General features: G+C 43.1%; 1 protein-coding gene across 1 annotated transcript in view; it reads right to left on the minus strand.

Moving 5' to 3' along the window:
• Positions 1 to 10682, minus strand: part of KCNJ10 (potassium inwardly rectifying channel subfamily J member 10) — a 78084-nt gene extending 67402 nt beyond the window's left edge. The window contains exon 1 of the mRNA XM_073637248.1: positions 10361 to 10682. Within this exon, the coding sequence (XP_073493349.1) occupies positions 10361 to 10432 (72 nt within the window). The 5' untranslated portion in view covers positions 10433 to 10682. The remainder of the gene's footprint in view (positions 1 to 10360) is intronic.
• Between the last annotated feature and the right edge of the window lie 5760 nt (positions 10683 to 16442).

A 16442-nucleotide genomic window follows, 5' to 3' on the forward strand; every position in this document is an offset into this window, starting at 1 on the left:
AACACGGCAGAAAGATATACATTTTCCCTGTATAAAATGATGGGAGTCTCACGCTCAAAGCAGTTGTGGATGGTGAGATATGGAGCCTGAAAGTCAGAAGGTCACAACATTGTTACCCTTTTGCTCTTCACTGTATTTGTATGTATGTGTATATATACAGTTATGCTCAAAAGTTTACACACCCCGGCAGAATTTTTCCTTTCTTGGCCTTGTTTCAGAGAATATGAATGATAACAAAAAACCTTTTTCTCCCCTCATGGTTATTGGTTGGGTGAAGCCATTTATTGTGTTTTCTCGTCAAATCTTAATGACAACCAAAAACATCCAAATGACCCTGATCAAAATGTCACATACCCCAGTTCTTAATCCCGTGTATTGCCCCCTCTAACATCAATGACAGCTTGAAGTCTTTTGTGGTAGTTGTGGATGAGGTTCTTTATTTTCTCAGATGGTAAAGCTGCCCATTCTTCTTGGTAAAAAGCCTCCAGTTGAGTGGCTCAATGATATTGAGGTCAGGAGACTGAGATGGCTACTCCAAAACCTTCACTTTGTTCTGCTGTAGCCAATGACAGGTCAACTTGGCCTTGTGTTTTGGATCGTTGTCATGTTGGAGCGTCCAAGTACGTCCCATGCGCAGCTTCCGGGCTGATGAGGGCAAATTTGTCTCCAGTATTTGCTGATAACGTGCTGCATTCATCTTTCCTTCAACTTTTACCAAGTTTCCTGTGGCTTTGTAGCTCACACGTCCCCAAAACATCAGCGATCCACCTCCGTGCTTTACTGTCGGAATGGTGTTCCTTTCATCATAGGCCTTGTTGACCTCTCTCCAAATTTAACATTTATGGTTGTGGCCACAAAGTTCAATTTTGGTCTCATCACTCCAAATCACCTTGTTCCAGAAGTTTTGAGGCTTGTCTCTGTGCTGTTTGGCGTATTGTAGGCGAGATACTTTGTGGCATTTGTGCAGTAATGGCTTTCTTGTTGCATTCCGAACAATTTTCCTGGCAGTTGTGGCCGAAATTTCTGTTGGTCTACCTGACCGTGGTTTGTTTTTTACAGAGCCCCTGATTTTCCATTTGTTAATCACAGTTTGAACGCTGCTGACTGGCATTATCAATTCCTTGGATATCTTTTTGTATCCCTTTCCTGAGTTATACAGTTCAACTACCTTTTCCCGTAGATCCATTGACAATTCTTTTGCTTTCCCCGTGACTCACAATCCAGAAACGTCACTGGTTGGATGAAAGATGCAAGAGTTTGTCTGGATCCCAGAAACTCACTCAGCTTTTATGCACACACACTGATTACAAGCAAACAGGTCACAGGTGAAGATGTTACCTTTAGTAGCCATTCAAACCCATTTGTGTCAAATTCTGTGCATGTTATCAGGCCAAAATCACCGGGGTATGTGAACTATTGATCAGGGTCACTTGGATGTTTTTGGTTGTCATTAAGATTTGAAGAGAAAACACAGTAGTTTGACAATAAATGGCTTCACCCAACCAATAACCATGAGGGGAGAAAAAGCTTTTTTTGATATCATTCATATTCTCTGAAACAAGGCCAAGAAAGCAAAAATTCTGCCGGGGTATGTAAACTTCTGAGCACAACTGTACATACAGTTGAAACCAGAATTATCCATAAAGACACATCTCCATGTGTTTCTCAATTTCTGACATGAAATCAGAATAAACCTTTCCCGTTTTAGGTCAGTTAGGATTATACCATCATTTTTAATATTTGCCAAATGCCAGAATAATGAGAGGAGAGAAGGTTTTAAGGCATTTTATTACTTACTGCAAAGTCAGCAGTTTCCATACACTAAGATTACTGTGTCTTTAAACAATTCTGGACTGCCCATATGATGATGTCATGTGTTTGGAAGCTTCAGATAAGTTTTTGGCAACATCTGAGTTAATTAGAGACACACCTGTGGATGTATTTTAATGCACACATGAAACACACTGCATCATGTAGCATCATGGGAAAGTCTAAAGAAATCAGCCAAGATATCAGGAAGAGAATTGTGGACTGGCACAAGTCTGGCTCATCCTTGGGTACAATTTCAGGATCCCTGAAGGCGCCTCGTTCATCTGTACAAACAATTATACACAAGTACAAACAAGATGGCAATGCCCAGCCATCATACGGCTCAGGAAGGAGACGGGTTCTGTCTCCCAGAGATGAACGTGCTTTGGTCTGACATGTGCATATCAACCCAAGGACAAAAGCAAAAGACCTTGTGAAGATGATGGCGGAAGCTGGTAAGATTGTGTCAATATCCACAGTGAAACAGGTACTGTATCAACATGGGCTGAAAGACCACTCTGCCAGGAAGAAGCCATTACTCCAAAAGAAACATAAAAAAGCCAGATTAATGTTTGCAGATGCACACAGGAACAAAGACCTTAATTTTTGGAGACATGTCCTGTGGTCTGATGAAACTAAAATGGAACTTTTTGGGCATAATGACCACTGTTACGTTTGGAGATAAAAGGGAGAAGCCTGGAAACCTAAGAACACCATCCCAACTGTGAAACACGGGGGTGGCAGCATGATGTTGTGAGGTTGTTTTGCTGCAGGAGGGACTGGTGCACTTCACAAAATAGATGGCATCATGAGAAAAGAAGATTATGTGGCAATGCTGAAGCAACATCTCAAGACATCAGCCAGGATGATAAAGCTTGGGTGGAAATGGGTCTTCCAAATGGACAATGACCCGAAGCATACTGCCAAAATAGTAACAAAGTGGCTGAAGGATAATAAAGTCCATGTTTTGGAGCGGCCATCACAAAGCCCTGATCTCAATCCTATAGAAAATTTATGGACAAAGCTGAAAAGGCCGCGAGCGCCGAGCAAAGTGACCTACAAACCTGGATCAGGTACAGCAGTTCTGTCAGGAGGAATCGGCCCAAATTCCACCAACTATTGTGAGAAGCTTCTGGAAGGAGATCCCAAACGTCTGACCCAAGTCATTCAGTGTAAGGACAATGGTACCAAATACTAATGAAATGGTGGAAACTTCTGACTCTGCAGTAAGTAATAAAAATGCCTGAAACCTTCTCTCTCTCATTATTCCGGCATTGGGCGAATATTAAAGATTATGGTAAAATCCTAATTGTCCTAAAACGGGAAAGGTTTATTCTGATTTCATGTCAGATATTGGGAAAAACATCATATGTGTCTTTATATATAGTGGATGGAAACTTCTGGTGTCACCTGTGTGTATATATATATATACAAACACAACTCCACATATGTTACATACATATACATTATATATACGCACACAATACAGCTATACACTGCCTGATCGCACACATTACACGTTCTGCGCTCAGTATATAAACTAGTGTCATAAATATGGGACCTATAACAATCTATACCAGGCACCCAATGTATATACATAATCACTCATACGTTACACATATTGGGGACATATATACTGTGCGCACACGTGTGTATATGCAGGTACATTACACACACACATTACACACACACTGCATGCACACACGTCTATATGCGGGTACATTACACACACACTGTGCACACACATGTGTATATACAGGTACATTACACACACACATTACACACACACTGTGCACACACATGTGTATATACAGGTACATTACATACACACTGTGCGCACACATGTGTATATACAGGTACATTACACACACACTGTGCGCACACATGTGTATATACAGGTACATTACACACACACTGTGCGCACACATGTGTATATACAGGTACATTACACACACACTGTGCGCACACATGTGTATATACAGGTACATTACACACACACTGTGCGCACACATGTGTATATACAGGTACATTACACACACACTGTGCGCACACATGTGTATATGCGGGTACATTACACACACACTGTGCACACACGTGTATATGCGGGTACATTACACACACATGTGTGTATATACAGGTACATTACACACACACATTACACACATACTGTGTGCACACACGTCTATATGCAGGTACATTACACACACATTACACACACACTGTGCGCACACATGTGTATATGCAGGTACATTACACACAAACAGTGCGCACACACGTCTTTATGCGGGTACATTACACACACACTGTGTGCACACATGTGAATATGCGGGTACATTACACACACACATTACACACATACTGTGTGCACACACGTCTATATGCAGGTACATTACACACACACTGTGCGCACACATGTGTATATGCGGGTACATTACACACACACATTACACACACACTGCATGCACACACGTCTATATGCGGGTACATTACACACATACTGTGCACACATGTGTATATGTGGGTACATTACACACACACATTACACACACACTGCATGCACACACGTCTATATGCAGGTACATTACACACATACTGTGTGCACACATGTGTATATGCGGGTACATGACACACACATTACACACACACTGTGCACACACATGTGTATATGCGGGTACATTACACACACACTGTGCGCACACATGTATATATACAGGTACATTACACACACACATTACACACATACTGTGTGCACACATGTGTATATGCGGGTACATTACACACACACACATTACACACACACTGTGCACACACATGTGTATATGCGGGTACATTACACACACACACATTACACACACACTGTGCACACACATGTATATATGCGGGTACATTACACACACACATTACACACACACTGTGCACACACATGTGTATATGCGGGTACATTACACACATACTGTGCGCACACATGTGTATATACAGGTACATTACATACACACTGTGCGCACACATGTGTATATACAGGTACATTACACACACACTGTGCGCACACATGTGTATATACAGGTACATTACACACACACTGTGCGCACACATGTGTATATACAGGTACATTACACACACACTGTGCGCACACATGTGTATATACAGGTACATTACACACACACTGTGCGCACACATGTGTATATGCGGGTACATTACACACACACTGTGCACACACATGTGTATATGCGGGTACATTACACACACACACATTACACACACACTGTGCACACACATGTGTATATGCGGGTACATTACACACACACACACATTACACACACACTGTGCACACACATGTATATATGCGGGTACATTACACACACACATTACACACACACTGTGCACACACATGTATATATGCGGGTACATTACACAAATACTGTGCGCACACATGTGTATATACAGGTACATTACACACACACTGTGCGCACACATGTGTATATACAGGTACATTACACACACACTGTGCGCACACATGTGTATATACAGGTACATTACACACACACTGTGCGCACACATGTGTATATGCGGGTACATTACACACACACTGTGCGCACACATGTGTATATGCAGGTACATTACACACACACTGTGCACACACATGTATATATGCGGGTACATTACACACACACTGTGCGCACACATGTATATATGCGGGTACATTACACACACACTGTGCACACACATGTATATATGCGGGTACATTACACACACACTGTGTACACACATGTATATATGCGGGTACATTACACACACACTGTGCACACACATGTATATATGCGGGTACATTACACACACACTGTGCACACACGTGTGTATATGCGGGTACATTACACACATACTGTGCGCACACATGTGTATATACAGGTACATTACACACATACTGTGTGCACACATGTGTATATGCGGGTACATTACACACACATTACACACACACTGTGCACACACATGTGTATATGCGGGTACATTACACACACACATTACACACATACTGTGTGCACACATGTGTATATGCAGGTACATTACACACATACTGTGTGCACACGTGTATATGCGGGTACATTACACACACACTGTGCACACACATGTATATATACAGGTACATTACACACACACATTACACACATACTGTGTGCACACATGTGTATATACAGGTACATTACACACACACTGTGCGCACACATGTGTATATACAGGTACATTACACACACACTGTGCGCACACATGTGTATATGCGGGTACATTACACACACACTGTGCACACACGTGTATATGCGGGTACATTACACACACATGTGTGTATATACAGGTACATTACACACACACATTACACACATACTGTGTGCACACACGTCTATATGCAGGTACATTACACACACATTACACACACACTGTGCGCACACATGTGTATATGCAGGTACATTACACACAAACAGTGCGCACACACGTCTTTATGCGGGTACATTACACACACACTGTGTGCACACATGTGAATATGCGGGTACATTACACACACACATTACACACATACTGTGTGCACACACGTCTATATGCAGGTACATTACACACACACTGTGCGCACACATGTGTATATGCGGGTACATTACACACACACATTACACACACACTGCATGCACACACGTCTATATGCGGGTACATTACACACATACTGTGCACACATGTGTATATGTGGGTACATTACACACACACATTACACACACACTGCATGCACACACGTCTATATGCAGGTACATTACACACATACTGTGTGCACACATGTGTATATGCGGGTACATGACACACACATTACACACACACTGTGCACACACATGTGTATATGCGGGTACATTACACACACACTGTGCGCACACATGTATATATACAGGTACATTACACACACACATTACACACATACTGTGTGCACACATGTGTATATGCGGGTACATTACACACACACACATTACACACACACTGTGCACACACATGTGTATATGCGGGTACATTACACACACACACATTACACACACACTGTGCACACACATGTATATATGCGGGTACATTACACACACACATTACACACACACTGTGCACACACATGTGTATATGCGGGTACATTACACACATACTGTGCGCACACATGTGTATATACAGGTACATTACATACACACTGTGCGCACACATGTGTATATACAGGTACATTACACACACACTGTGCGCACACATGTGTATATACAGGTACATTACACACACACTGTGCGCACACATGTGTATATACAGGTACATTACACACACACTGTGCGCACACATGTGTATATACAGGTACATTACACACACACTGTGCGCACACATGTGTATATGCGGGTACATTACACACACACTGTGCACACACATGTGTATATGCGGGTACATTACACACACACACATTACACACACACTGTGCACACACATGTGTATATGCGGGTACATTACACACACACACACATTACACACACACTGTGCACACACATGTATATATGCGGGTACATTACACACACACATTACACACACACTGTGCACACACATGTATATATGCGGGTACATTACACACATACTGTGCGCACACATGTGTATATACAGGTACATTACACACACACTGTGCGCACACATGTGTATATACAGGTACATTACACACACACTGTGCGCACACATGTGTATATACAGGTACATTACACACACACTGTGCGCACACATGTGTATATGCGGGTACATTACACACACACTGTGCGCACACATGTGTATATGCAGGTACATTACACACATACTGTGTGCACACATGTGTATATGCGGGTACATTACACACACACACATTACACACACACTGTGCACACACATGTGTATATGCGGGTACATTACACACACACACACATTACACACACACTGTGCACACACATGTATATATGCGGGTACATTACACACACACATTACACACACACTGTGCACACACATGTATATATGCGGGTACATTACACACATACTGTGCGCACACATGTGTATATACAGGTACATTACACACACACTGTGCGCACACATGTGTATATACAGGTACATTACACACACACTGTGCGCACACATGTGTATATACAGGTACATTACACACACACTGTGCGCACACATGTGTATATGCGGGTACATTACACACACACTGTGCGCACACATGTGTATATGCAGGTACATTACACACACACTGTGCACACACATGTATATATGCGGGTACATTACACACACACTGTGCGCACACATGTATATATGCGGGTACATTACACACACACTGTGCGCACACATGTGTATATGCAGGTACATTACACACACACTGTGCACACACATGTATATATGCGGGTACATTACACACACACTGTGTACACACATGTATATATGCGGGTACATTACACACACACTGTGCACACACATGTATATATGCGGGTACATTACACACACACTGTGCACACACGTGTGTATATGCGGGTACATTACACACATACTGTGCGCACACATGTGTATATACAGGTACATTACACACATACTGTGTGCACACATGTGTATATGCGGGTACATTACACACACATTACACACACACTGTGCACACACATGTGTATATGCGGGTACATTACACACACACATTACACACATACTGTGTGCACACATGTGTATATGCAGGTACATTACACACATACTGTGTGCACACGTGTATATGCGGGTACATTACACACACACTGTGCACACACATGTATATATACAGGTACATTACACACACACATTACACACATACTGTGTGCACACATGTGTATATGCGGGTACATTACACACACATTACACACACACTGTGCACACACATGTGTATATGCGGGTACATTACACACACACTGTGCGCACACATGTATATATACAGGTACATTACACACACACATTACACACATACTGTGTGCACACATGTGTATATGCGGGTACATTACACACACACACATTACACACACACTGTGCACACACATGTGTATATGCGGGTACATTACACACACACACATTACACACACACTGTGCACACACATGTGTATATGCGGGTACATTACACACATACTGTGCGCACACATGTGTATATACAGGTACATTACATACACACTGTGCGCACACATGTGTATATACAGGTACATTACACACACACTGTGCGCACACATGTGTATATACAGGTACATTACACACACACTGTGCGCACACATGTGTATATACAGGTACATTACACACACACTGTGCGCACACATGTGTATATACAGGTACATTACACACACACTGTGCGCACACATGTGTATATACAGGTACATTACACACACACTGTGCGCACACATGTGTATATGCGGGTACATTACATACACACTGTGCGCACACATGTGTATATGCAGGTACATTACACACATACTGTGTGCACACATGTGTATATGCGGGTACATTACACACACACTGCTTGCACACACGTCTATATGCAGGTACATTACACACATACTGTGTGCACACATGTGTATATGCAGGTACATTACACACACACTGCATGCACACACGTCTATATGCGGGTACATTACACACATACTGTGCACACACGTCTATATGCGGGTACATTACACACACACTGTGCGCACACATGTGTATATACAGGTACATTACACACACACTGTGCGCACACATGTGTATATACAGGTACATTACACACACACTGCGCGCACACACTGCATGCACACACGTCTATATGCGGGTAGATTACACACATACTGTGCACACATGTGTATATGCGGGTACATTACACACACACATTACACACATACTGCATGCACACACGTCTATATGCAGGTACATTACACACACACTGCATGCACACACGTCTATATGCGGGTACATTACACACATACTGTGTGCACACATGTGTATATGCAGGTACATTACACACATACTGTGTGCACACATGTGTATATGCGGGTACATTACACACATACTGCATGCACACACGTCTATATGCGGGTACATTACACACATACTGTGTGCACACATGTGTATATGCGGGTACATTACACACACACTGCATGCACACATGTGTATATGCGGGTACATTACACACACACATTACACACACACTGCATGCACACACGTCTATATGCGGGTACATTACATACATACTGCATGCACACATGTGTATATGCGGGTACATTACACACACACATTACACACACACTGCATGCACACACGTCTATATGCGGGTACATTACATACATACTGTGTGCACACATGTGTATATGCGGGTACATTACACACACACATTACACACACACTGCATGCACACATGTGTATATACAGGTACATTACACACATACATTACACACACACTGTGCGCACATCTATATAGATGTGTAATGTGTATATACGTCTGTGTGCGTATATCTTGATGTAGTAATCAGAGTGGGGGGCGCTGATCGCCCTCTTTGGGGGGACTCACCGTGTCGGGTCCAGTGGATGGCAGGTGCAGAGTCTCAGGCTCCAGAGACTGACACAGCCGGGCTGAGATCATCTGCAGAAGATCGGGCAGAGGAGCCAGGAGCTGTGATTGGTGGGAGACGGAGGGGTAGAAACTTTCTGCAAGGCTCTAATGAGGTGGAAATGAATGGAGACCCCGCATCACATTACTGGGGGTGGGGGAAGAACAGAAGAGGAGCAAACTCCACAGAATACTAACTGGGACCTCACAGAATACCGAGCCCTGATCGGACCCAGCTCTGAGCGCTCCTTCCAAGCCATCCGAAGCCCCCTGCCGCTATCCTGTGCCCACCCGTCACTATCCTGTGCCCACCCGTCGCTATCCTGTGCCCACCCGCTGATATCCTGTGCCCACCCGCCGATATCCTGTGCCTACCCCCTAATACCATGTGCCCACCCGTCAATATCTTGTGCCCACCTACCACTAACCTGAAAGCTAACAACCTCCCTAATCTCCTAATACCTCTCCACACATAATCTGAAGTATATAAACTGTCCTCTCCATACATCTCTGTCCTAATCTCCTGATACCTCCTCACACATAATCTCCAGTATATAACCTGTCCTCTCCATACATCTCTACCCTAATCTCCTGATACCTCCTCACACATAATCTCCAGTATATTACCTATCCTCTCCATACATCTCTGCCCTAATCTCCTGATACCTCCCCACACATAATCTCCAGTATATAACCTGTCCTCTCCATATATCTCTGTCCTAATCTCCTGATATCTCCTCACATATAATCTCCAGTATATAACCTGTCCTCTACATATATCTCTGTCCTAATCTCCTGATACTTCCTCACACAATCTCCAGTATATAACCTGTCCTCTCCATACATGTCCTAATCTCCTGATACCTCCCCACACATAATCTCCAGTATATAACCTGTCCTCTCCATACATCTCTGCCCTAATCTCCTGATACCTCTCCACATAATCTCCAGTATATAAGCTGTCCTCTCCATACATCTCTGCCCTAATCTCCTGATACCTCCTCACACATAATCTCCAGTATATAACCTGTCCTCTCCATACATCGCTGTACGAATCTCCTGATACTTCCTCACACATAATCTCCAGTATATAACCTGTCCTCTCCATACATCTCTGCTCTAATCTCCTGATACCCCCACACACATAATCTCCAGTATATAACCTGTCCCCTCCATACATCTCTGCTCTCATCTCCTGATACCTCCTCACACATAATCTCCAGTATATAACCTGTCCTCTCCATACATCTCTGCCCTAATCTCCTGATGCCTCTCCACACATAATCTCCAGTGTATAATCTGTCCTCTCCATATATCTCTGTCCTAATCTCCTGATACTTCCTCACACAATCTCCAGTATATAACCTGTCCTCTCCATACATGTCCTAATCTCCTGATACCTCCCCACACATAATCTCCAGTATATAACCTGTCCTCTCCATACATCTCTGCCCTAATCTCCTGATACCTCTCCACATAATCTCCAGTATATAACCTGTCCTCTCCATACATCTCTGTCCTAATCTCCTGATATCTCCTCACACATAATCTCCAGTATATAACATGTCCTCTCCAAACATCTCTGCCCTAATCTCCAGATATTTCCTCACAGATAATCTCCAGTATATAACCTGTCCTCTCCATACATCTCTGCCCTAATCTCCTGATACCTCCCCACACATAATCTCCAGTATATGTCTCCTCTCCATATATATCTGCCCTAATCTCCTGATACCTCCTCACACATAATCTCCAGTATATAACCTGTCCTCTCCATACATCTCTGTCCTAATCTCCTGATACTTCCACACACATAATCTCCAGTATATAACCTGTCCTCTCCATACATCTCTGCTCTAATCTCCTGATACCTCATTTCACATAATCTCCAGTATATAACCTGTCCTCTCCATACATCTCTGCTCTAATCTCCTGATACCTCATTTCACATAATCTCCAGTATATAACCTGTCCTCTCCATACATCTCTGCCCTAATCACCTGATACCTCCCCTCACATAATCTCCAGAAAATAACCTGTCTTCCCCATATATCTCTGCCCTAATCTCCTCATACCTCCTCACACATAATCTCCAGTATATAACCTGTCCTCTCCATACATCTCTGCCCTAATCTCCTAATATCTCTTCACACATAATCTCCAGTATATAACCTGTCCTCTCCATACATCTCTGCCCTAATCTCCTGATACCTCCTCATTTAATCTCCAGTATATAACCTGTCCTCTCCATACATCTCTGCCCTAATCTCCTGATACCTCCTCACACATAATCTCCAGTATATAACCTGTCCTCTCCATACATCTGTCCTAATCTACTGATACGTCCCCACACATAATCTCCAGTATATAACCTGTCCTCTTCATACATCTCAGCCCTAATTTCCCGATACCTTCCCACACAATCTCCAGTATATAACCTGTCCTCTCCATACATCTCTGCCCTAATCTCATGATACCTCCCCACACAATCTCCAGTATATAACCTGTTCTCTCCATACATCTCTGCCCTAATCTCCTGATACATCCCACACATAATCTCCAGTATATAACCTGTCCTCTCCATATATCTCTGCCATAATCTCCAGTTTATAACCTGTCCTCTCCATACATCTCTGCCCTAATCTTCTTAAACCCTCTCACACATAATCTCCAGTATATAACCTGTCCTCTCCATATATATCTGCCCTAATCTCCTGATACCTCCCCACACATAATCTCCAGTATATAACCTGTCCTCTTCATACATCTCTACCCTAATCTCCTGATACCTCCTCATTTAATCTCCAGTATATAACCTGTCCTCTCCATACATCTCTGCCCTAATCTCATGATACCTTCCCACACATAATCTCCAGTATATAACCTGTCCTCTCCATACATCTCTGCCCTAATCTCCTAATATCTGCTCACACATAATCTCCAGTATATAACCTTTCCTCTCCATACATCTCTGCCCTAATCTCCTGATACCTCCCCAAACATAATCTCCAGTATATAACCTGTCCTCTCCATACATGTCTGCCCTAATCTCCTGATACCACCCCACACATAATCTCCAGTATATAACCTGTCCTCTCCATATATCTCTGCCATAATCTCCAGTATATAACCTGTCCTCTCCATACATCTCTGCCCTAATCTCCTGATATTTCCTCACACAATCTCCAGTATATATCCTTTCCTCTCCATACATCTCTGCCCTAATCTCCTGATATTTCCTCACACAATCTCCAGTATATAACCTGTCCTCTCCATACATCTCTGCCCTAATCTCCTGATACCTCTCCACATAATCTCCAGTATATAACCTGTCCTCTCCATACATCTCTGCCCCAATCTCCTGATACCTCCCCACACATAATCTCCAGTATATAACCTGTCCTCTCTATATCTCTGCCCTAATCTCCTGATACCTCTCCACATAATCTCCAGTATATAACCTGTCCTCTTCATACATCTCTGCCCTAATCTCCTGATACCTCCCCACACATAATCTCCAGTATTTAACCTGTCCTCTCCATACATCTCTGCCCTAATCTCCTGATACCTCCCCACACATAATCTCCAGTATTTAACCTGTCCTCTCCATACATCTCTGCCCTAATCTCCTGATACCTCCCCACACATAATCTCCAGTATTTAACCTGTCCACTCCATACATCTCTGCCCTAATCTCCTGATACCTGCCACACATAATCTCCAGTATTTAACCTGTCCTCTCCATACATCTCTGCCCTAATCTCCTGATACCTGCCACACATAATCTCCAGTATATAACCTGTCCCCTCCATACATTTCTGTTCTAATCTCCTGATATCTGCTCACACATAATCTCCAGTATATAAACTGTCCTCTCCATATATCTCTGCCATAATCTCCAGTATATAACCTGTCCTCTCCATACATCTCTGACCTAATCTCCTGATACCTCCCCAAACATAATCTCCAGTATATAACCTGTCCTCTCCATACATATCTGCCCTAATCTCCTGATACCACCCCACACATAATCTCCAGTATATAACCTGTCCTCTCCATATATCTCTGCCATAATCTCCAGTATATAACCTGTCCTCTCCATACATCTCTGCCCTAATGTCCTGATACCTCCCCACACAATCTCCAGTATATAACCTGTCCTCTCCATACATCTGTCCTAATCTCCTGATACCTCCCCACACATAATCTCCAGTATATAACCTGTCCTCTCCATACATCTCTGCTTTAATCTCCTGATACCTCCTCACACATAATCTCCAGTATATAACCTGTCCTCTCCATATATCTCTGCCCTAATCTCCTGATACCTCCCACATAATCTCCAGTATATAACCTGTCCTCTCCATACATCTCTGCCATAATCTCCAGTATATAACCTGTCCTCTCCATACATCTCTGCCCTAATCTCCATAAACCCCCTCACACATAATCTCCAGTATATAACCTGTCCTCTCCATACATCTCTGCTTTAATCTCCTGATACCTCTTCACACATAATCTCCAGTATATTACCTGTCCTCTCCATACATCTCTGCCCTAATCTCCTGATACCTCCTCACACATAATCTCCAGTATATAACCTGTACTCTCCATACATCTCTGCCCTAATCTCATGAGATCTCCCCACACATAATCTCCAGTATATAACCTGTCCTCTCCATACATCTCTGCACTAATCTCCTGATATCTCCCCACACATAATCTCCAGTATATAACCTGTCCTCGTCATACATCTCTGGCCTAATCTCCTGATGCCCCCTCACACATAATCTCCAGTATATAACCTCTCCTCTCCATACATCTCTGCCCTAATCTCCTGATACCTCTTCACACATAATCTCCAGTATGTAACCTGTCCTCTCCATACATCTCTGCCCCAATCTCCTGATACCTCCCCACACATAATCTCCAGTATATAACCTGTCCTCTCCATACATCTCTGCCCCAATCTCCTGATACCTCCCCACACATAATCTCCAGTATATAACCTGTCCTCTCCATACATCTCTGCAGTAATCTCCTGATACCTCCTCATTTAATCTCCAGTATATAACCTGTCCTCTCCATACATCTCTGCCCTAATCTCCTGATACCTCCTCATTTAATCTCCAGTATATAACCTGTCCTCTCCATACATCTCTGCCCCAATCTCCTGATACCTCCCCACACATAATCTCCAGTATATAACCTGTCCTCTTCATACATCTCTGGCCTAATCTCCTGATACCCCCTCACACATAATCTCCAGTATATAACCTGTCCTCTCCTTACATCTCTGCCCTAATCTCCTTAAATCTCCCATACATAATCTCCAGTATATAACCTGTCCTCTCCATACATCTCTGCCCCAATCTCCTGATACCTCCCCACACATAATCTCCAGTATATAACCTGTCCTCTCCATACATCTCTGCCCTAATCTCCTGATACCTCCTCATTTAATCTCCAGTATATAACCTGTCCTCTCCATACATCTCTGCCCTAATCTCCTGATACCTCCCCAAACATAATCTCCGGTATATAACCTGTCCTCTCCTTACATCTCTGCCCTAATCTCCAGATACCTCCTCACACATAATCTCCAGTATATAACCTGTCCTCTCCATATATCTCTGCCCTAATCTCCTGATACCTCCCCACACATAATCTCCAGTATATAACAAATCCTCTCCATACATCTGAGTCCTAATCCCCTGGTATCTCCCCACACATAATCTCCAAAATATAACCTGTCCTCTTTATACATCTCTGCCCTAATGTCCTGATACCTCCCCACACAATCTCCAGTATATAACCTGTCCTCTCCATACATTTCTGCCTAATCTCCTGATACCTCCCCACACATAATCTCCAGTATATAACCTGTCCACTTCATACATCTCTTTCATAATCTCCTGACACCTCCAACACATAATCTCCAGTATATAACCTGTCCTCCCCATACATCTGTGCCCTAATCTTCTGATACCTCCTCACACATAATCTCCAGTATATAACCTGTCCTCTCCATACATCTGTCCTA

This window comes from Phyllobates terribilis, unplaced genomic scaffold (assembly GCF_046119375.1).
Source record: "Phyllobates terribilis strain yellow unplaced genomic scaffold, ASM4611937v1 Scaffold_6__1_contigs__length_29720123, whole genome shotgun sequence".
Lineage (NCBI taxonomy): Eukaryota > Metazoa > Chordata > Amphibia > Anura > Dendrobatidae > Phyllobates > Phyllobates terribilis.